Raw genomic sequence first — 23,817 nt, forward strand, 5'->3', positions numbered from 1 at the left:
TGCCCTCATAGGATTATAGTGAGGTTGAAATGAGATGAATGAGAGTTATTTTGAAACGTGGAGTATACTGAGCAAATTCAAAGTATTTATTTGATTGAAATTAACCCTTAGAACTGACCAGGTGACTCAGTTTCTTCTCTGAGCCTTGCCAGGTTTAGAATACAATTCAGTTACAGACATTTAAAAGTATAACATTTTTGGGGAGCCTGGGTGGCTCAGTTGGTTAAGTGTCTGGCTTCGGCTCAGGTCATGATCTCACGGTTTGTGAGTTCGAGCCCCATGTCGGGCTCTGTGCTGACAGCTCGGAGCCTGGAGCCTGCTTCGGATTCTGTGTCTCCCTCTCTCTCTGCCCCCCCCCCCCCCACTCATGCTCTGTCTGTCTCTCAAAAATAAATAAACATTAAAAATTAAAAGTATAACATTTTCTTCTGAATGATTTTCAGTCAATCTGGAATTTAGTCAATCTGAATTTCATTTAATCATTTTTTTAAATGTTTATTTTTGAGACAGAGAGCGAGTGAGAACAGGCTCCAGGCTCTGCTGTCAGCACAGAGCCTGATGTGGCTCTAACTCTAACTCAGACCTCACGGACCTGGAGATCATGACCTGAGCTTAAGTCGGATGTTCCACCTACTGAGCCACCCAGGCGCCCCTTAAATGTTTGTTTATTTTGACAGAGGGAGGGGGTCGGGGGAGGGAGAGAGAAGAGTGGGGGAGGGGCAGGGAGCGAGAATCCCAAGCAGCTCGGAGGCTTTATCTCTCGAACTGTGAGAGAACATGACCTGAGCCAAAATCAAGAGTGGACACTTAGCAACCCAAGTGTCTCAATCTGGAAATACCTTTTTACTATAGTTTCAGAATCAAAGAGAAAATTCAAAGATAATATAACCCAATGTTCTCGTCACTCAGAATTAACAACTGTTAATATCCTGTTACTGCTGTGATCTTTTTCAAACTTATTATGAAATATTTATGACATAAAGAGGTAAAAGGATATAATAATGAACACTCATATGCTTGCCATTGCCGATACTGGTGAAGCCCCCTTTGTGGGAATGTTACGTTAAGAAAAATTTTTTTTCTAGTGTTTATTTTTGAGAGAGGGCATGAGCAGGGGAGGGGTAGAAAGAGGGGGAGATACAGAATCCGAAGCAGGCTCCAGGCTCTGAGCTGTCAGCACAGAGCCCGACGTGGGTCTCAAGCCCATGAACCGCGAGATCATGACCTGAGCCAAAGTCGGACGCTTAACGGACTGAGCCACACAGGTGCCCCAGGAATGGTATCTTTTATTTAGATTAGCGTCTTGTCTTCGTAATAGCCTAGTGGTGTAGGGTACTGTTTCTCTTGGTTCAGTCTTTAAGTGAAAATAAGCAAGCTGACTTCATCATATGTATTGTATCCTGGAATACGTGAGAAAGCTACTTTGTGCTAGTGTTGCCTGGGTTTGAGTTTCCTCAGAATTCTACCTGTGGCTTTGGAGATACAGCTGTGTAAATTCAAAATACGACACCTATGGAATCATAGTAACGGCTAGCCTGTTATTTGCCTGGCATTGAACCTAGACACTTTTTGTGTGTTTTAAGTTTCACAATAATTCTTCTGGTTAGGTATTTTCATTTTAGAAATGAGGAAGGGCATGGCTCAGAGAAGTTGAGGACCTTGGCTAAAGCTATTAAGTTGTGGAGCTAATGATTTTGATGAAGGTCTGCTTTATACCATAGCCCACATGTTCTATACCACGCTGCCTCAATCCTTGTCAGTAATCACGATCTGTTTCTTTTGTAGGCAGAACCCAGAGACCACGTTTGAAGTGTATGTTGAAGTGGCCTATCCTAGGACAGGTGGCACTCTTTCAGGTATTTGCACGTTCCATTATGATATGTTTATTGTGTGAGATAGCTGTGCATGTGGGGTATGCAGATATTTCAAACTGTGGTTTATCTTTATGTTTAGTTGTTTTTCCTTTTATATGTGCCCGCATCATCCCAAGGAATGGAGAATAAGCACAGTGAACAATTTAGAGTCACTGCTATAAGAGGCTTGAAACATGGCTCTTTTCATTGTAACCATTGGGTTTCGGTTTGTATCTTTCACAGATGCCTGGAAGTCAGCTGTTCAATATGAACTATTGTCACCTTGCTAATGAGGAAGGCTAAGAATTAGGTTACAAAATAATATAAAGGGCAATTGCGGCCACTAAACTGGAAGATGTTTGAAATGGATTTAATGTAGTATAAGTTTTTTGTCTGCAGGTAAAAGAAGGTTGGAAATTAGTTGAAGGAAGTACCTCCTCTGGCTTTAGTTTTTGGAATAATTTGGACATGTATTCCTGGACAAACAGGGTCTTGATAAAGTAAGAGTATCTTGCAAAGGCTGAGTATATTATTTCTCAACCTAAAATTTTTCTTGGTTAATGAGAAAAAAATAACCCTCTAACCTCGTGCTCTTTTTCTTAGTGAGTAAGAGAGTGATGCATTTGCCAGAGGTAGTCAGGGAGCAACTCTTGGTCCACACACACAGACGATTGTGTTATATTACTTGGTGTTTTAAGGGGAGTGAATTTACTTGGATTAGAAACTTGGAATAATCAGGATTCCAGTGATAGTTATGCTCTTAATTGGCTATGCAAGATTTTCAGTTTCATTATGTCAGACTGTAACACTCCTGACATAGCTGCCTTTCGTTCAGTCTCTGTTGTTCTGTTGTCCTATGTGCTTGACCTACATAGTCCATCCTTACAACGGCCCTCTAAAGGTAGCTGGGTGGCATCTTCATTATACCTACGAGAAAATGGAATCTCTGGTCAAATAACTTCCCAAGATCACATAGCTACTGTGTGGGATAACCAAGATTTTTGGTTCAAGTCTTCTTTACTCTGCTAAGTTGAGGGCAGTGACCATGTGGGGCACGTCTCTTCATGTCACCTGCAGGGCTTTGCAGAAGGTCACTAATATTAAAATGCATGAATTTCTCTTAATATCAAAAGTGAGATAACTGTGTGCTTCACTTTCTGGATTATGGAATGAAGGCTGTGAAACAGGTTACAAATTTGTGGTCATTCCAGAAGTAGAATGTTAATATCCATGTCAAGTTATGCCTCTTATTCTGCATCTGCTATTAGGTATGCCCCTTCAGCAGCTTACTTTACAGAGTGGTAGGCTCACTTTACAGAGTGACCATTTGACGATGGCTATGATTTGACAGATTTAAGGACAAACCTTTTCTTATTTCTGCAGTTGCTAATATTTCCTCTTGCAATGTTCTAGGATTTCTCCCCCCCCCCCGAAGTTAAGATGAAATTTTTTTCGAATATGAACAAAATGCGAAACGTACCAATATGATGGAAAAATAGGCAAAATGTAAAGTCTTTATCATAATTCTCTTACCCAGTCACCTAGTTCCTCTTCCCATAGACAGCGTCTTTCTTGTTTAACCCTTTATTGTATTTTGAGAACTTATTATGAAAATATTAAAAAAAAATGAAAGTTATAAGAATGGTCAAGTGCGTATGCCCTTTCCTTGGATTCATCAGTTGTTACCATTTTGTCATAGTTGCTTTAACACGCTGTATGTGTATACATATTATTTTTGCTGAGCCATGTGAGAATAAGTTGCAGACATAATGACCCTCTACCCCTAACTACTTCCCCATATATCTCCTAAGAATTTTCTTACATAACTCTAGTACAATTACTGAAATCAGAGAATTTAATGTTGATATAATGTCAGTTGTCCATATTTAAATGTAATCAGTTGTCCTAGTAGTATCCTTTATAGCATTTTCCTTTCTGATCCAGAATCCGATTCAGGATCATGCAGTCCATTCAGTTTCACATATATTTAGTTTCTTTCAGTAAAGAATAGTTTTGCAGTCTTTCTTTACCTTTTATGACAGACATATTTTGAAGAAGTTAGGTCTGTTGTTTTGCAGAAAGTCCCTAGATTTGGATCTGATCATCTCATGATTAGATTCAGGTTATGGATTTTTGGCAGGGGTCTCTTTGTGATATTGTGTATCAGATCAGCATGCACATGATGTCTCTCCCATTATTTGTGGCAAGAAGTACATGAAACTTATATGTACATTTTAACAAACAATTAGCAAGTCAGTGCCCATGTTACTGCTGTCCAGGCTAAGAAATAGAATGTTGCATGGGTCTAAGGAAATATTGTTCCTGGCAAGAGGAAGTCTTCCCTGGCCCTGTGCTTCAGTGGGCCTTGCTTTGGCCATCTTCTGTGGGGCAGAGAGTCTGTGGAGCCCATGGGACATGCCCACTTAGAACCTGAACCCTTCCATGGTAGACCACACTTAAGTACCTAGGATCTCAGAATTTCTTGCCCACATGGCTCTGAGCCTGTTTCCAGAGCCTGTGTAGGTCCCTTTCCTAGGGTCCGTCCTTCTGAGGGTGGACTAGGATGCTGGTGTAGACAAGAGATGGCCTAAGTGTGGCTGTTTGTGGAGAGTAGGGTATGGGGTGGAGCTTGGACTTGTGAGTGGAGGTGCGAGGTCCTTTGCAGTGTGGGATGGAGAAGGGGGTGATGAGCAGTGGGCCAGTGGCTGTTTCTCTCTGTACCACCATGTTTCTGCATGGAATGCTAAGGAATCCAAAAATTCTCTGTATGAGTCTGTCTTTCCAGGCAATTATAAAGGTATGTTTGTCATGATAGGAAGATAGATCAGATTTTATGTAATAGTTTGTAAGCTTGCTTCATATCTTTTAAATATTTACCCATGGGGTATGTGGGCCTCTATTTGTACTCTTGCTGAGGCCCTGTAAATGTTGGAGGTGGGTTTGGTTGGCACCCCAGAGGTACCTCCTTTGCTTTCTCCAGAGTAACAACTATCCTGACTTTTAGGATAATCATTTCTTTGTTTTTGTTCCCAGTTTTACAACATAAGGATACCTCCTTGAAAAATATAACTTAGTGCCTGTTTCTGAATTTTGTAGAAATAGGATGATTTTTTGTGGAGTTTTGCTTTTTTGCTCAAGACTAGGTTTGTAGGGTCCTTCATGTTGTGTGTAGCACAACATTCATTTTCGTTACTGTCAATGCATGTTAGGATTATATCCATTTTATCCATTCCACTGTTGAAAACACTTGCTGTTATTTGCCGAAGCAATACTTCTGTGATCTTTCCTTGTACATGAATCCTGGCACACTTAAACATATATTTCCTTAGGATGGATACCATACTTAATTACTGGATCATACTAAACTGTTTTTCAGAATTGTGCTAGTCTATACGTCCTCCAGCAGTGTTTGAGACTCCTTATGGGCCTACAACTTTGTCAGTTCTTCGTACGATTAGATGTGTTGATTTTTGCCAAGCTTATGGTTCTTTAGCAGTATCTCCTTGTTGTTTTTACTTGAGTTTCCTGATGACTAATGAAACCAAGCACCTTTTGTTTATTGGCCTCTTGAATAGCTTCTTTTTTTTAGGTGCCTGTTCAAGTCTCTTGCTAATTTTTCTTACTGAGTTTTCTGCCTTTTCCTCATTGATTTATAAGATTATCTTTGTCTTATGGATGCCGATTATCTGGTTGTATGTATTAGGAATGTCCTCTTCCACTGTATGGTTTTTCACTCTCTTTATGTTACCTTTGATCAGAACGTCTAGATTTTAATGTAGTAGAGTTGATCAATATTTTCCTACCCTCCAGATATGAAGGTGTTTTCCTCTAAGAAATTTATAGTTTTGCCTTTAAGTCTTTATTAAGGATTTTAGTTTTCTATTAGGTGACTAGCTGATTTAAAAATTGGGAAACTGGGGGTGTCTGGGTGGCTCAGTCAGGTAAGTGTCTGACTCTTGATTTCGGCTCAGGTCATGATCTCAAGTTTGTGAGATGGAGTCCCACATAGGGCTCAGGCTCGCACTGGACGTGGAGCCTGCTTAAGATTCTGTCTCCCTCTCTCTGACTCACCCCCACTCACGAGCGCACATGTGTGTGTGTGTGGTCACTGTTTTTCTCAAAAATAACCATAAAAAAAAAGATTCTCTCCCTTCCTCTCATTCTGCTCCCCCCTGCTTCAAAAAAAGAAAAAAAAATTGGGAAACTAAATAGGGACACCTGGCTGGTTCAGTCATTAGAGCATGCAGCTCTTGTTCTCAGAGTTGTGAGTTCAAGCCCCACACTGGGCATGGAGCCTACTTAAATTTTTTTTTTTTTAATGTTTTTGTTTATTTTTGAGACAGAGACAGTGCATGAGCAGGGGAGGGGCAGAGAGAGAGGGAGACACAGAATCTGAAGCAGGCCCCACGCTCTGAGCTGTCAGCACAGAGCCTGACGCGGGGCTCAAACCCACAGACTGTGAGATCATGACCTGAGCTGAAGTCGGAAGCCCAACTGACTGAGCCACCCAGGCGCCCCGAGCCTACTTTAAAAAAAAATTGGGAAACTAAATAAGGATGAATTACTGGGATCTGCTACTCCTTTACTTAAAACATCTTAAGGAAATGATCAGGTACTTACTTCTAGGAGTGCCTGGTTGGGTAGAGTGTGTAACTCTTGATCTTGGGGTTGTAAGTTTGAGCCCCATGCTGGGTGTAGAGATTACTCAAAAATAAAATCATAGAAAAAGAAAATGATCAGGTACTTCAAAATCATACCTAAAAAAAAAAAAAAATTCCCCCACACAAATGACAGATGTGAGAAAGGCCAGTAAGAAAAATTACTAAACTTTAAGAACAGTTCTTTTCCCCTCGATTACATGTCTACATTACAAAAGACATGTATCGTAAGCTCTCTGTGTGCTGTGCTCTGAAGAGCATCCCATGACATCCATGGAAGGGACATGTGATCTGTCAGTTTCACTTAGTGCATCAAGACCCATGACACTGAATGGGACACCTTGGAAACATTGTGCCAGTAAGGTTTGGGAACACAAACCGAACTCACGGTGCCGCTCGCTTTCTTTGGGAGTTTGTAAGACTTCTTAGTTGCTATTACCAGGAACTAAGCTGTCACTTAGTATTTGATTTAAGGTACCCTTTGTCTATTTCTACAATCTTCTTGTTTTTAATAAAACTTACTATGTTTGCCTTTTTCTGATGTTATTGAGTGTATTATTGTCTGCCACTTTAAATGATTACAAGGAATCTCCCTTAAGATTAGTCTTTGTTCCTTGGATCTGCATCTCTGATCTCTGCCAAAGTATCTGAGCAAACTTAGGTATAAACCTTATGCTCTACAGTACTGGTGTCTGGGCATAATCTTCTCTTTGAAGTTTGTTTGCATCCCCCAGAGGGATTAATTCCCTGCTGTGAGAAGGTGGGTTAGAAAGCACTGAAACTACTTTACGGGCCTTTAATTGGAGGATTTAGTATACATTTTGTTCTATAAACTTCTGTGGGAGTTTCATTCTTACAATTTTTCTTATACTGTGGTATGTTATATCCTCATTGTAAATAAAAAAAACCTAAAAATTTTCTCAGGTTATTTGAGTACATATTGACTGATTATCCTAGCTTGTGTGGTTGCTTTTTTTTTTCTTTCTCTTTAAATTTTTAGTAGTTTTCTGATTGGGTTTGAATATGCGTACAATTTAGACATTTTTGAAAAATTAGAGAAAAATCCTCACTCAGTGGGTAAACACTGTTAATGTTTTGGTATACTTATTTCCTTGTAGTCTTCTTTTGTGGGTGGGTGTGTATAAATAACACCTATAAACTTTTTCCCCGAACTCCTGCTGTATGTGTGTTTTCCTTGCCATCTCCCCCAAATCATTAAGCTTTTTCTGAAATTATTTGTATAGTTTTGTGAAAATCCTTTCAGTTGCTGTGAATTATTATATCATGTTAATGAACAATATTAACTTATAATTGGATCTTTAGACTGTTTCCAGAGTTCTCTTGTAAATAATGCCGGCAGACATCTCTGTACAGTGCTCGCTACTTAGGTGTGTGATTTTAAAAAGAAGCTGGAACATTTCGAGTAGAGATTTGATGTACTTTGCTCTTCATTTTTATGCTTCTTTGGCTGTGTCCCATTTTGTGTACTCCCAATTTATGCATTTGTTCAAGAGCCCATCTTTACCCAGGGATCCCGGAAAACGAACAGAGCCATCTCGAGCCGTGAAAGCTGCCGAAGCTGAGTTCAGCCTGTCTGACAGAAGGTCTCGGAAGAGGGTGCTCTTGCAAGAGGGATGAGCCGGCCGGTCCCATGATCAGATGGTTCTGGCCATGCTGAAACTCTGGAATGCATTCCAGACACAAGTGTCTCCTTACAGCTGGCATCCCTGGGCCACTGCGTGGGCAGCCGCTTGGCCCCGGAGACTGGCAGCAGCATCAGGTTCTCCAAGGCTGTTCGTGCCCCCACCGGCTTCCTGCAGTGTCGGCTCCCCGCCCAGTGTCCTAAGGCAGTAGCCCAGGGGCCGGTTGGTAAAGAGAAGTGGACGGCCCAGTTGAGACACTTGTGGGAACTCGGAAGGAGGTTAGCTGAAGTTTGCAGCTCTAATCCGTTAACGTTAAACCAACAAAAACCCTGGCCTTACAATGTCCCTTGAATATCTGTTCCCATTTCTGGATCAGCAGTATCCTGAAGAAAACTGAGTCTCATCCAACTGAAGGGATTGAATGAGCCCGATTTGTTATATTCTGAATTTGAGCTCTCACTTTGCAGGACTCCTAATTCTACGAACTTCGCCTAGATCTGTGACCCCAGTGGACACTCAACTTTGTTAGATGTTTTTAAAAAAATTTTTTTTTTCAACGTTTATTTATTTTTTTTGGGACAGAGAGAGACAGAGCATGAACGGGGGAGGGGCAGAGAGAGAGGGAGACACAGAATCGGAAACAGGCTCCAGGCTCTGATCCATCAGCCCAGAGCCTGACGCGGGGCTCGAGCTCACGGACCGTGAGATCGTGACCTGGCTGAAGTCGGACGCTTAACCAACTGCGCCACCCAGGCGCCCCATCAACTTTGTTAGATGTTTTTAAAAAATTGATTTAGAAAAATAACAATTTACGCTGTCTCTTTAGAAGTGGAGCGGAGGGAAAAAAAAGCCCTTTGAGAGTTGTTTTACTTCAGATTAAAATACTATTAGAGGTACTAGCTAAATTTATTATCTTCTTTTCAGTAATAAGGTAATCATAGCAAGCTTTTGAAGAGTGGTGATAAAGTAAGCTGACTTTTACTGACTTTTCATAGTATTGACTTTTCATAGTATTTGACTTTTCATAGTCAAAAGTTGACTTTTCATAGTATTACTTTGTTACACCTTAACCCTATAAGATGGCTCTTATTTTTGAGGAAACTGAGGCTCAGAAAGGTTAATTTGCTTGCTTGGATTGGACAACCACCAAGTTGTAAAATCAGGATTTTAACTTCATTCTTGTAGCATCGTCCCAAAAAGTACTGGCTAAGAATACCTGCATATGCAGTAATTAGAAACATCAGATATTGGGAGGGAAGAAAAATCAGGCTTGTACAGAAAATCAGGGGAAGGGCAGTTTTCATTCATGAGCTGTACAAGGATTTCTTTCTTTTTGTTGTTTTTTTAAACGAGTCAGCATGATTACTTTAGCTTTTCTTTCTTGTTCTTCTCTTAAATTTTCCGGTGAAAGTGAGTCCATTTTTATGGAGTATTAAGGTATGAACCATGATTGGCAGTAATGTAGGGACAGATTACCACTCACTCAAAAGATATGGATTCCCTAAAAGTCTTTGTAATTTTTCCTGACTCCTAAGTACTTGACATGCCTGTTGGAAAACCTGTTACTTGGGCTAGAGATGTGGAACCTCATCTCACTGTACTTTTTTTTTTTTAGTTTTTTAATGGTTTTTTTAATTTATGTTTGAGAGGCAGAGAGCGGCAGAACACGAGCAGGGGAGGAGTAGAGAGAGAGGGAGACACAGAATCTGAAGCAGGCTCCAGGCTCTGAGCTGTCAGCAGGGAGCCTGACATGGGGCTTGAACTCACGGACTTCAAGATCATGACCTGAGCTGAAGTCGGATGCTTAACCAAATGAGTCACCCAGGCGCCCCTCAGTGTACTTTTGAAGCTGATTTTCAAAAGGGGTACCTTTGAGAATCGTAATGTGCCTATGTTTTAGTATTGTTGGAATATTTCTTTAAACTATAGTTGAGCCTAGTTGAGCTCATTGTGTTAAAGTTTTTGCCTACCACCTAATGAAGTAAAAAGTATTAGCTGAATTATATAGCTAAGAAAAGTAGCATTCCACGTGGGCAGAAATTACTTTCTTGTATCTGTATATTCCAGCAGATAGAACAGTACCTGGCATATAGTAGGCCCTCAATAAGTATTGGGTAATTAAAGCGTAGAAATAAGAAGTGACTTGTCCAAAGGACAGAGTTGGAATGGGTGTGTGTGTATTTTTAAGCTTATTTATTCATTATGAGAGAGCTCACGCGTGTGTAAGTGGGAGAGGGATAGAGAGAGAGAGAGGGAGAGAGAATCTCAAGCAGGCTCTGCACTGTGAGCATGGAGTGGGGCTCAAACTCCCAAACCGTGAGATCGTGACCTGAGCCAAAATCGAGTCAGAGGCTCAACTGAACTGAGCCACCCAGATGCCCCCCCAAGAGTTGGGATTTGAAGTCTAGTCTGACTGTGTTCTTTACACAAGTTTATGAAAACTGTCATGCAAATTATATGTGTGAGTACAGCTTAAAGAATAAACAAAAATGTACGTACCACCACTCAATTTAGGAAATAGAACATTTTGTATCTTTGAATCCCTTCTCAAGTTGCCTTTCTTTACTGAGATTACATTTTGAGTTTTACCTTAATTATGTATGCTTGCTTGAAGCTTATGCTTTTTTTTTTTTTACACTATGCTGATGCTCTAAATTGGTGAGGTAGAATGACTTTGAATTGCTGTTCTTAAAAAGTCACAGAAGTTGAGCCACATATTTTCTTAATATTTAGTTATTTGAGGCTGATTCCAGATTTCATCCTAAAGTGTGCAATTTAGGGGCCATCCGGGTGTAAATTACAGTGTAGGAGAGTTTCAGGATTTTTGGTAATTTGTGGCCGTATGATTCGTGCTGCATTTGTGGTTCACAGTGTAAGGCCTTTGGCCCTCTAGGTGGAACAGCAGTTCATTGATCTACTAAACCATAAAATGCGTGTGAGCAGCAAGTTTGTTGATACAGATTTTAGTTCCCTCAAAATACAGTTTGAGTCTCATTTTGTCAACTATAAAATGGAAGCCTTAATAGTACCTACTTCATTTAGTTGAAAGGTCAAATGGGAGTGCACCGAGCATGAGACATGGAAAATTCTTAGTAAATGAGAGCTATTATTTATCATTTGTTTTAAAAGTTATTTTAGAGAAGGTTTAGGTTTACTGCAAAACTGAGAGGCAGTTGCAGACATTTCCCGTATTCCCCACCCCAGGCTTCCACAGCCTCACCCATTGTCAACATGCCCCACCGAAGCAGGACATTTGTTAACTATCCAAGAACCTACACTGACATATCGTAACCACCCCAAGTCCATTGTTTATGTCCTGGTTTACTCGTGGTGTTGTATATTCTGTGGTTTTAGAGAAATGTATAGTAACATGGGCCCATCATTACAGTATCATCCAGAGTATTTTCAGTGCCCCCCAAATCCTCTGTGCTCTGCCTGTTTATCCCTTCATGCACCCCCAACCCTGGCAACCGCTGACCTTTTTTATTGTCTCCGTGATTTGGCCTTTTCCAGAATGTCATATAGCTAGAATTATACAGTATGTAGCCTTTTCAGATGGGCTTCTGTCCCTCAATAGTACACATTTAAGGTGACTCCATGTCTTTTCATGGCTTCCTAGCTCATTTCTATATAGTGCTTAATCACACTGCATCGTCTGGATGTGCTACAGAGTATTTATCCACTCACCTACTGAAAGACATCTTGGTTCTTTCAGGTTTTGACAATTATGAATAAAGGTGCTCTAAACATTCACGTGCAAGTGTTTGGGTGGATGTAAATTTTCAACTTCTTTGGGTAAATACCAGTGTGACTGCTGGATGGTAAAAGTATGTTTAGTTTTTTTGTTTGTTTGTTTTTGTTTTTGTTTTTTTAAGAAACCACCACAGCTGTCTTTCAAAGTAGCTGGACCCTTTTGTATTCTGCCAGCAGTGAATAAGAGTTTCTACTTCTCCATATCCTCACTGGCATTCGGTTTTGTCGGTGTTCCAGATTTTGGGCATTCTAATACATGTGTAGTGGTATCTTGTTTTGTTTTGTTTTATTTTTTAAAAAAATTTTAATGTGTATTCATTTTTGAGAGAGAGAGAAAGCAAGCAACCAAACAAGCAAGTAGGGGAGGGGCAGAGAGAGAACGAGGGAGACACAGAAACCGAAGCAGGCTCCAGGCTCAGAGCTGTCAGCACAGAGCCTGATGCGGGGCTTGAACTCCCAAACTGTGAGATCATGACCTGAGCCGAAGTCAGACGCCCAACTGACTGGGCCACCTGGGCTCTCTGGTATCTTGTTTTAATTTGCGTCTCCTGATGACATATATGGAACTTTCACATGCTGATTTGCCATCTATATATCTTTTCTGGTGAGGTGTCTGTTAAGGTGTTGGGCTCACTTTAAAAAATTGGGTTGTTTTCCTACTGAGTTTTTTTTTGTTTGTTTTTTTTAAGAGAATGAGCATGTGCATGAGTAGGGGAGGGGAAGAGAGAGGGGGAGAGAGAGAGAATCTGAAGCAGGCTCCATGCGCATCATGGAGCCTGATGCAGGGCTCGATGTCATGACTCTGAGATCATGACCTGAGCCAAAATGAAGAGTCAGTCACTTACCCGACTGAGCTACCCAGGTGCCCCTCTTATTGAGTTTTAAGAGTTCTTTGTATATTTTGGATAACAGTTCATTATCAGATGTGTCTTTTGCAAATATTTGCTCCAAGTTTGTGGTTTGTCTTTTCATTCTCTTGGCAGTGTCTTTGGTAGAGCAGAAGTTTCTAATTTTATTTTTATTTTTGTTTTTATTTTTGAAGTTTCTAATTTTAATAGAAGTCTAGATTATCAGTTATTTCTTTCATGGAGCATGTCTGTGGTGGTATATCTAAAATTCCTTGACCCGGAGTCATCTAGATTTTTGCCTATGTTATCTCTAGTAGTTTTATACTTGTGTGTTTTATGTTTTGATCTATGAATGATTTTTTAAAAAATATTTTCGTTTTTATGTTTATTTTTGATAGAGACAGAGCACAAGTGGGGGAGGGGCAGAGAGAGACAGAGACACAGAATCCGAAGCAGGCTCCAGGCTCCCAGCTGTCAGCACAGAGCCCAACGCGGGGCTTGAACTCACAGACTGCGACTGTGAGATCATGACTTGAGAGGAAGTCGGACCCTTAACCTATTGAGCCACCCAGGCGCCCCATGAACGATTTTTTTAAGGAAAACTTTCAAAAGTTTTTTAGAGAGCACGCATGCACAAAAAGGGGAGGGGCAGAAAGAGAGGGAGAGAATCCCAAGCAGGCTCTGTGCTGTCAGTGCAGAACCCGACACAGGGCTTGATCCCACAAACTGTGAGATCATGACCTTAGCCAAAATCAAGAGTTGGACACTTAGCTGGCTGAGCCACCCAGGTGCCTCGATCTAGGATTCATTTTGAGTTAATTTTTGTGAAGGGCGTAAGGAAGGTCTGTGTGTAGATTCAATTGATTGCATGTGGATGTTCACCTGTTCTAGCATCATTTGTGGACTAACTTGCTCCTTTGGCAAAGATCAGTTACTATATGTGGGTCTCTTTCTGGGTTCTCTCTTGATCTGTTGTTTCGCCAATACCGTCTTGTGTTGGTGACTGTAGCTTCATAGTAAGTCTTGAAGCCAGTCAGTGTCAGTCTTCCAACTTTGTTCTCCCTAATATTGTGTTCACTCTTCTGGGTCTTTTACCTCTCCATGTAAACTTTCAAGTCCGTTTGTCAGTATCCAGAAAATAACTTGCTGATATTTTGATTGTGATTGCGTTGAGTCTAAGATCAAATTACAAAGAGCTGACATCTTGACATTGAGTTGTCTTATCCATGGACGTGCAGTCTCTCTCCATTTATTTAGTTCTTTGATTTCATTCATCAGAGTTTTATAGTTTTCCTCATGTAGTTCTTGTACATTTGTTAGATGTATACCTAAGTAACTTATTTTAAAATACTACTTTTAAGTCAAGAGTTCATGTCTGCATAGAACTGTTATTCAGCAATTGTTAATCAAGCTAACACAGCTGAAAAATGGGAAGTAAATAAAAGTGATGAGCCAAAGTAGATTTCTCAGAATCCATGCATTTAAACTTAAATCTTTTATTCACGGAAAAGCCCTTTACTTACGCCCTATGTGCTTTGGTTTGCCCTGAGGACTTTTCTTTCTTTCTTTTAAACTTTTTTAAATGTTTATTTATTTTTGAGACTGAGAGAGACAGAGCATGAGTGGGGGAGGGTCAGAGAGAGAGAGGGAGACACAGAATCCGCAGCAGGCTCCAGGCTCTGAGCTGTCAGCACAGAGCCCGACTCGGGGCTCGAATGCACAGACCGTGAGATCATGACCTGAGCCGAAGTCGGAAGCTCAACAGACTGAGCCACCCAGGTGCCCCAAGGATTTTTCTATTATATTGATTGCTCAGCAGGGTTATTGATCACATTGATGACATTGTATCATTGTATTAGTCAGGATTCTTTTTGTTTAAGTGGCAGAAACCCAGTGAAATCTGGCTCGAGCAAAGGAGGGGATTTTTTGCTTCTCAGTACCGCGAAGCGTAGTGGTAAAGCTGGCTTTCGGTTTTGGTACATCTAGGTCATCTACTTGCATTTTCAGAGATTTGTCACCTCTTTATCTCTTGGTTTTCTGTCTAGTGTGTTGGGTTCATTTCTGGGCAGTGCCAGAGACGGCTACTGGCAAATCCAAGTTTATATTCTATCAGTCTAGTCACCCAAGTGGAAAAAGAGGGTCTTACATTATTTTGTGCCATAGTCCCAGGGCTGACTGTGACAGGCCCAGTTTGGATCATAGGCTGATCTGTGAACCAATCACCAAGAGATTGGGTGGGGACTCTGAAATATTGGTTGGGTGTTGAGGGAGTACGTCTGTGGGGGCCTGTTCAGTGCCACCTGGATTCCGTAGCCTGATAGTGGGGCAGGGGAGTTCTGCAGAGAAAATCTGGTGCTGTTAGCAGAAGAAGGGAGAATGGATGCTAGGCAGCCAAAACAGATGTCCATTGCAGTCATCAAGAAAATGTTTTATTCAAAATATTCTTTTCAGAAAAGCAGTGAGATGTATAATCTAGCTTGGAAAGATTTACAACCAAAATGTTTCAGTGCTTAAAAGTATAGGTCTTCAGCTTTTTCAAAAATTGCCACATAAGCCTGATTCCCCAGGAGTCTGTGACTGAGATCTTATCATCATCCATCTAATTTTTAGAGTTCTTTAATCACTTATTCTTTGAGCACTCACATTTAGGTTCAGCACTGTGCTAGACTCTCTGGAAAGTGGAGTGTAAGCTCTATAAAACAGGAACTAGACCTCATATTTTAAATGCTTAAGAGACTTTTTTTTTTTTTTAAACCTTTAGGAAATTGTATTCCAGCTTTTGAACTTCTCTGGTATTATTTCACAACACATTTTGCATTTCCTTCTTTATGTTACATTGAAAGCATGCGGTGTGCTCAGAGGCTTTCATTAGAAAAAGAAAGCTTTACTGAAGATTTCACTATGAGCTTGCTTTGCCCAGCAGGAAACTGTAATAAGTTGCTTGATTTAAAGACAGTTTTCTTACCTTTAATGTGTTCACAGGCATTAGAATTTTATGCTATCACAAAGCCTTATTTGAAGAGAAAATAGATGCAGATGAATTGCTGTCTAGATTATAACAATGTCATTAAGTATCTTCATGGATAATTTGTAATAAAAACAATGTAATGGGAAAGACTGTAGGCTTTGAAATCAGATTTCTTCTGCCACTCACTAATTGTTTGACCTCGGGGAAGTTATTAAACTGAATTCTAACTTGGCCATTGTTTAAATGGGACTTATATCTATTTGGCAGGTTGTTTTGTAAAGTAGAAACAATATGTATTTAAATGTCTAACATAGACACTTGTACAAATTAGGCATTCTTGGAGTGACTTAATTCAACATTATACTTAAATGAAAAACAAAAAACCTAAACTCCAAACCAAAACCAAACAACAAAACTTCCTGCAATTGTGATTTTGTTAAGAGATTAAATCTTCCTTCTGATAGAATTAATTTAAATTCCTTTTTGAAAGGGTTCAAGGGGCGCCTGGGTGGCTTAGTCAGTTAAGTGTCTGACTCTTGATTTCTGCTCAGGTCATGATCTCATGGTTTGTGAGTTTGAGCCCTGAGTCAGGCTCTGTCCTCACAGCACGGAGCCTGCTTGGTATTCTCTCTCCCTCTCTCTCTCCCTCTCTCTCCCTCCCTCTCTCTCAAAAATAAATAGACATTAAAAAAAAAAATCATTCAAATACCAGAATAATAGTAGGATGAAGATTGAAACTTGATGAAAAGAAAACTGAGTGACCAGTTTTCTCTTTCAGAAAATGTAGGATTTACTCTGGGTTTCCAGAAAAGCATACTCTGGATAATTTCAAATGATTAACTTATATATATTTTCCCTCTACTTACATGTTAAACTTTAACAAAAACAATGATCAATTCTAGTTACCAGAGTTTCTTATTTGAACTGGCTTTTTGTGAGGTGAGCCAGATACCAAGAAAATAAACTGGTATCAGGGACTTAATAATTAACAGCCCATTTCTGAAATTTGGTGTATAGTTCATGTATATGCAGCTCAATTCTCTGTCCTTAGCAGTAATCATCACTGATATTCAGAATGGTGGAATTGGGTTCTAAAACACGAAAGGAAAGAGTTTTATTAGTTTGTTAGATTGTACTTCTATGAAAGGAAAATTGACAAAAGAATTTGGGAAAGATTTTCTATAAAGACTGGAGTGAAGGATGTTTTCATCGTGGCTGTCAGTGAGGTAGAAAATCAACTAAGCAAAACGTTTACCTTATTCCCTCTTCCTACCAAATATTTTGGTTAATAAGAGTTTCTTCCCTGCCTCCCCCCGCCCCCCTCCCCCGCCCCAAATTTCAAACATATAATCAGCAAAATCTAGCTAAGAGCATGGTTTTTAGAATCAGATCATCTGGATTCAGATTTCAGTTACACCACTTACGACTTCCATCCCTATGTGATTTGGGGCAAATTACGTAATCTCTCTCTTTGTTTTAGTTTCCTAAACCATAAAATGGGGTGATGATAATAGTATCTCCTAGTGTTGTTGTAAAGGTTAAATGAGAAATAAAAGTTAAAGAATTAAACATAGGATGAGTACTTCTCAGTTTGAGCTTTCATTAAAGAAAAATAGGTTGGGTTTGTTTTGATTCTTCGCACTAAAAGTTGAGGATCATTGCGGGGCTGAACTGGGGTAATGTCACTTGCTCCTGTTGTAGGTTCTTTCCTTCTGTATTCGGGATGGAAGGGCATTAAGACTGGATCTAAGGAAGGCCCAGGCCCAGGGCCTTTGGGAGGCTTGACTAGGTTTCTCTGTTGCCTCCAGCCGCCCCTGCAAGTCCGGTTTAGGTTTTTAAAAAATTCTTAATCCCTGGGGTGGACCCTGGAACAAGCTGACCTATTTTCTCTTGCTGAATGGAGATTGAGTTGACTCAGGTTTTATTTGGGCTTCTCTGGATCTGATGCAGGATAAAAGCTCAGGTCTAGACCAATTTAAATTGCGATTTAAGGCTGACCACTGTTATATTTCCTCCTTTTTGTTTAGGGAGATCTTTTTATATCAACCTACATTCCTCCAGCAATATTGGTTACAAGCCTGTGGTGTGATAGGTGGTGGGGTGGGGTTGGGGAGGGGATTCCAGACAGAAGGCAAAGCATTTGCAAAGCTATGGAGGGCTACTTTTTTTTAATTAATAAAAATACGATTTTTAGCCAGATGATCAATTTGAGGAGACCCTGTATAATCACACTCAGCCTGGCAGTTCTACAAGACCAGAGATCTTTATTTGGTTCACTGATACGTCCCAAGCACCTAGAACAGTGAGTGCTGCATAGTAGTAGCTGTATCTGTTGGAAAAATGAATTAACACAATTCCAAGTTGAGGATGATCGGATCCTTTGATTGCTGTGAACCTTGATATTTTGATGAATCTCTGCGGTTTCATTGCAGACTAATAAGTCATGTCCAGTAAGCTAATGGCTGTTCAATTCACTATATTCTGTTTTTTAATGGAAATTCTTGGACAGCACTAGGGGAGGGTATTTATGGTAGAAGCAAGAGTTGTCTTAGTTTCGTCCAGCAGTTTTTTGGAAGAGCTCTTTCTGCCTTTTCTGTGAGCAGATGTGCTCAGGATGAAAAGTTTAAAGGAAGGCGCACTCACATTCGGCTCACTAGGCGAGGAATGCCTTTTCCTCTTCATTTAGTGAGTGTCCATCAGACTTCCCAGAGTACAATGAGGCATTTACCCAAGGCCTCAGCGGCAGCCCGTACTTTCTGCATTTTAGGCTTTTTCTGCCACCCCTGGGAAACTGCCTGGTGGTCTGGCATCATGGGAATTTGTCTCACTGAAAGCTCTTTCTCCACCCTTTCCTCCTGGAGAGGCAGCGGGTGTAGTGGCAGGAGCTCTGGCCTTGGCATCTGAATTTTGGCCACAACTAATAATAGCATTCTGGCCTTCAGGAAGTTCTTCATCATTTTTGCTGAGTCTCCTCGATTGCAAATAGGAGTTCGATAATGCTTAAGATTGCTGTGCGGACTGAATCAAACACTAACAGCAAAATAATGAACAGTGCCTTGTTAGTTTTCTTTCTTCTGTCACATCAAATCATTGTTTTCCACTCTTATCCTACTGACACAAAAGGACACCCATATTTTTCCTCGCTCGGACAACTTAGTCTTTGGAACACTCGATAAGAATTTTCTGTGTGTGTGTATTTGGTGAAGCAATGTGGAGTTTTGTTAGTGTATTTCCAAAAACATGGAGAAGCTACGTTAAAAAAAAAAAACAAAACGACAACGACAAAACCGCCTCGTATACTTAATTTAGAAGTTTTCCACAATGTGGCCTTTAAAGTAAGGATCTTCCAAGGCTGATCCTATGCCCATACTCTGCTTCCTATAGAGGGCATAGCATGTTTTCATGTTTATGTGTTGGTGAGTGAGTGAGCGTGTGTATGTGAGAGAGAGAAAGAGAGAGAGAGAGAGAGAGAGAGAATGAAAATATGTGTGGTGAAAGAGATATTTTAGCCTGCTTTTGTAACTTTAGCTTTCTGAGCAATGTGCCAAAAGTTATTTCTCCCTAGGGAGTGTCTCTTTCAACAGTTTTTGAAGGCAGCATAAATTCTCACTTGGTGTTCAAGGAAGATGGTAATACAATTTAGTACAGCCAGAGTATTTTTCTTTAACTTGTTAGGAACCAAAATGTGATTGCCGTGGCAAAGTTGTCAGCCCACTCAAGTTTAACAAGCGTTGGAAGGATTAGTAAAGGAAATGTAGTTTACTCTGCAGCTTTTATGACAAAGAATTTAAAAGGTTTTGCTTTAAGCCCCTCCGTGTGTTTCTTCCTTTTCTCCAAAACATACCTCTAAGTTGAAAAGAGAGATGAATCTCTTAGGGAGAAACTATTAACTCTGAGGGAGTTTATCATTGTTTGAGAGGAAGCAGAACATTTACATTTGAATCAGCGTTGAGTGTAGCTTGTGCCCTAATCTCGTTCCTCCTAGAAGCTGGTGAAGAGTTTAAGTACTTCCTACTTTGTGTTCTGGTCCTTGTAGTGCCATCCTAATTTTCTCCGGGATCATAAATTTCCTAATTCAAAGTAAGCAAACTTCGGAGACAATGTGCATTGGCATTGCTTGGAAATGCTTTCTGTGGTTGTCACAGCTCTCTGAGCAGGGCCACTGGCCAGAATGGTCCTTGTTTTCACAGCACGGATTACCACACTAAAAAATACCATAAAAAAGGACAGAATATTAAAGGAAGTGTGAAATAGAGCAGATAAAATCACCTCTGTCACATTCCCACCCCAGAGTTTTGAATATTCCAGTTGACGTCGTTGCGACTGGTGTATAATTTTAAATGGGAAAGTAACACCTTATTTGTCATGAACATTTTGATCAGTGTTTGAAGGCTCTCTCAAGCTCTTCCAGTTTGTTAATCATTTCTCTATTATTACACATACAAATTCGGCCCCCTTTAAGACAATACTACTCACAAGTTTATGGACTTTTGGGACCAAATCTTTGGTATTGCCTTTTTTTTTTTTTTTTTAAGCTGTGTGGGACAGAGAAGGGTTGGGGACATGGAGAGGCAGGTAGAAGAACAGAGAGCTGACGAGGACTTTGCCAAAGATTAACTGTTACAGATGGAAATGTTTTCCTAACTCTACATCTTGTAAAAAGCCTTAAATTGAGCCATTTTCTGAGATTAAAAAAAATACTTCTGTTTTGCTCTATCATGGATTAAAGTACAAATTCTTTTAAAAAATTAGACTTTAGGGATTCTTGGGTTATTTTTAATGCATGCTTCTATCACTGATTTTTATTTTCTTATTTTACTTGAGGACCATTGGTGGATTTAGGTCATTTTAGCTTAAAGAGAATAGGAACCATCTACCTAAAAGACTGGTTGGTGGGAGAAATTCTTTGTATTTGCTCTTATGTCTTGTTAAGACAGCTGTGTCCTGGACTGGAGTTAGCTTTTGTAGCAGCTGTGAAGTCCTCACCTTACATAAAATGTTCCCAGTGAACGGTTGTTTCTATAACTTGGGACCGTCATTCAAACCCACCCCAAAGAAACAGCGTGTGTATAATACTTCCTAGGTGTCAGATGAAGAAATCTTGTTGGAACTATAGTTTAATTAAACCCAGTTGTGTGTGTGTGTGTGTGTGTGTGTGTGTGTGTGTGTGTGTGTGTATTTTTTTTTTTTTCCTTAAAGGAATTTAGTCAGGGTTTGGGGAGGTAACCTGTGTTCATTCCTTAGAGATTGGGACAAGAATTTTGCCTTTGCTGAAAGAGCTTATGTAGTTAGGGACCAGCCTGAAAATGATTTGCCTGGCATTTGCACTGGGCATATTTGGAAAGGAAAGCCTCTTTGCATTGTGCATTTAGAAAAGTGTCTGTAAGCATGCTTAGAAAATGGCAGCATTTGCTGGTCTTGGCTGTCAATGTCTTGCTGCTACTGACTGTGTTTAACCAGAAAGGGAAACTCAGAGTAGAAAAAGTCTCACTCCCAAGACTTTACAAGAAAACCCCTCTTTGTTGATTTATATATATATATTTTAAAGGAGCTTGACATCTTCATCAAGTTCACAGTGGGCTTGCTTTGTTTGCTTTCTCTTGAATGCTTGATAAGATTTTTCTTCTATTGTTTTGTGCAGCAAGAACAGATCTTTCCATGGCTGGGGTGGGTTTTTTGTAAATCCACAATATGGTCATTGTCTGGTGGTGAATAATTGTGGCTGCTTTTTGTACAACCAGAACTAAGGCTTTGGCTGTGAACAGATTCCTTCTTAGCGTGAAAAGGGACTAATCCATGTAAATACAGCCCCAAAATAAAGCTTTACAGAAAAAGGGGAAGGCCGCTAAGCAGGAGGGCACAGGTCAGCAATTTAACCTTTAACCTAACAAATAAGAAGCATGAAAGTTCCAGAATTGGTTTACAAAAGAAAGCTCCTGTGATCTGTCAGTTTTTCTTTTCAGGAGGGAGCTGGGTGAGAGATCTGACTGACAGCTAGTGCCTTTTAACTGCAGACTGAAATTAACTGCCAAATCGAAACTTGAATATGTGAAGGAGATTTTTTCTTAAATAAATTGAGGTAGCAGAATAGGCTAACATAAGCGTTGGTCAGGCTGGGTCTCCCAGGAGGGTTTTACCCTTGGAGCTGGGGCATAGGCATTTGACTGGACTACCTTTAAGGTCCCTTCCAAGTTTAATAAAGAGTCTGTGGTCTGCCGCTTACCAAAGTAGACATGAACTTAGCAGTTTAAGGCCAGATGAAACTCCTTCCTCTTTTGTTACTATCATTGATCCCTTTGTAGACTTTTCATGGCTCCATAAATTAATTGCAGCCTTTACTAAAGATTGGTTAAGAGCTTTTTGTAAATATAATTGATGCGTTTGTCACAAAATAGCTATCTAGAGATTTCATACTATATACATCTTTTACGACCTGATGCACTATTAGAAACTCTGTTGAGCCACGTGAGCACTGTAAAGCAGAGGACACGGGCTTTCTTTCATGTGCTGCTGCTTTGTTCAACATGCTTAGGCATTATTAGCAGATACAATTGAGGAAGTTAAAGCTGCAGAGAGTGAAGTAGAGGTGTTTATTAGGCAATGCAGCGGGGGGAAATGGTAAGCTGTGAAAAATGAGGGAACTGCCCTGTTTCGTACATGGGCTTGAAGAGTTAACAAAGTAAGGTTTTGTGCTAAGTGGTAAGTTTTACTTTTATGCTGTTGTTGTACTCATTTACAAACTTTGTAAACAGTTTGTATTTATTTAATCACAACAGGTAATCTTGTTAATGAGTGTTATTTTTTGCTTAAAGCGTAATACATCTGAAGTCAGCTGTTCTGTTTCACTATAGAGAATTCTGTAACTGATAAAAAAAAACTTTAATTAATGAGAATCATTCTGATTAAAAAGAAACAATGAACTAATGACTTTAAAGTAGGCTCCCTGTAGATTAATATGAATGGTAATTATGCTGTGTGATTCATTGTGGAAACAAAATCCCAGGGATGATTGTTTTAGTTTTGCAGGTGTCCATAGTATGACTGTATAGGTTGTTTAAAACTTGCTTTTTCTGAGGGCCTCCCAGGCTGCCTCAGTTTCCCCAAGGGTGTTAGAGACCAGAGACAACATAATGTTGCGGATTAAAATTAGCATGAAGTTAAGTGGCCACCTTCGGTTTAGCTTAGGCATCTACTCTCTTTTTCCCAGCTTATTATGATAGCCTCCTCACTGGCCTTTATGCTTTCCTTCACATCCGTATTTAATGCTGTCATCTGAGAGCTCTTTCAGAAGCACAGCTGAGACCACAGGATTCCCATTCTTAGAGCTCTCCGTGTCCTCTTATCCCCACAAGCTCAAGTCAGGCTCGTTAGCCGGGCCAATGAGGTCTTCAGTGATCTATCCCCTGCCTATCCCAGCATCATCTTGGCTAGCTCATTCCCTGCTAAATAGGCATCTTCCAGTATGTCCCAAGCAAAGTGCATGCATGTTTTCTATTTCTGTGTCCTATCTGGTTTCCCCAAAATGTAAGAAGGCTGGTATCTTTAAAGGGGGGATCTGATGCTGATGCTTTGAAAACAGCTAACGTGTATAGGCTTCACCCTGTAAACAGCGCCGTGTTCTTTTCTTTGCTTCTCACAGCAGCAATACAGAATAGGCCATGTTTTCTGAGAGGTACTTAATATTTGAATGGATGGATGAATAAACGAATGAGCGAACTGTGGAGTCAGAAAACAGGAGCGACAGTCCAAATTCTTCTAATTAGCCATGTAATTTTAGATTAAGTAATTTGACCTCTCAGCCGATTTGCTGATCTGTAAAATTAGGTGTGTACTGGTGTTCCTTGTCACGCTAGACGGTGTGAGGTCTGAGCGAAAGAATGCGCAGTGAATAAAAATGCTTCTCAAACTATAAACCCCATGCAAATGTTGGTTTCTGCTGCGAATATCCTTACTGTATTCCAGGTCCTATAAAGGAAGAGCAAGCATTCATGGATATAGATAGATTTGTGTTTTAATGACTGAAAGAACATCAGAACTGTTTTATTCATACCGTGTGAAAATATAAGCCCACTTTGATAGCAAACAGAAAACAGT

General features: G+C 40.1%; 1 protein-coding gene across 18 annotated transcripts in view; it reads left to right on the forward strand.

The window, feature by feature from the left end:
- DENND1A (DENN domain containing 1A) overlaps positions 1 to 23,817 on the forward strand; it is a 508,124-nt gene that overhangs the window by 41,523 nt on the left and 442,784 nt on the right. For 17 of the 18 annotated variants that reach the window (XR_008290952.1, XM_027035064.1, XM_053204646.1 and 14 more), the window contains exon 2: positions 1,786 to 1,856. The exons of the other annotated variant lie outside the window; for it this stretch is intronic. Coding sequence is in view for 16 of the 17 variants with exons in the window: in XM_027035064.1 (XP_026890865.1) it covers positions 1,786 to 1,856 (71 nt within the window). In the remaining variant the exon portion in view is untranslated. The remainder of the gene's footprint in view (positions 1 to 1,785; positions 1,857 to 23,817) is intronic. 18 annotated transcript variants of the gene reach the window in all.

Source organism: Acinonyx jubatus, chromosome D4 (assembly GCF_027475565.1).
Source record: "Acinonyx jubatus isolate Ajub_Pintada_27869175 chromosome D4, VMU_Ajub_asm_v1.0, whole genome shotgun sequence".
Lineage (NCBI taxonomy): Eukaryota > Metazoa > Chordata > Mammalia > Carnivora > Felidae > Acinonyx > Acinonyx jubatus.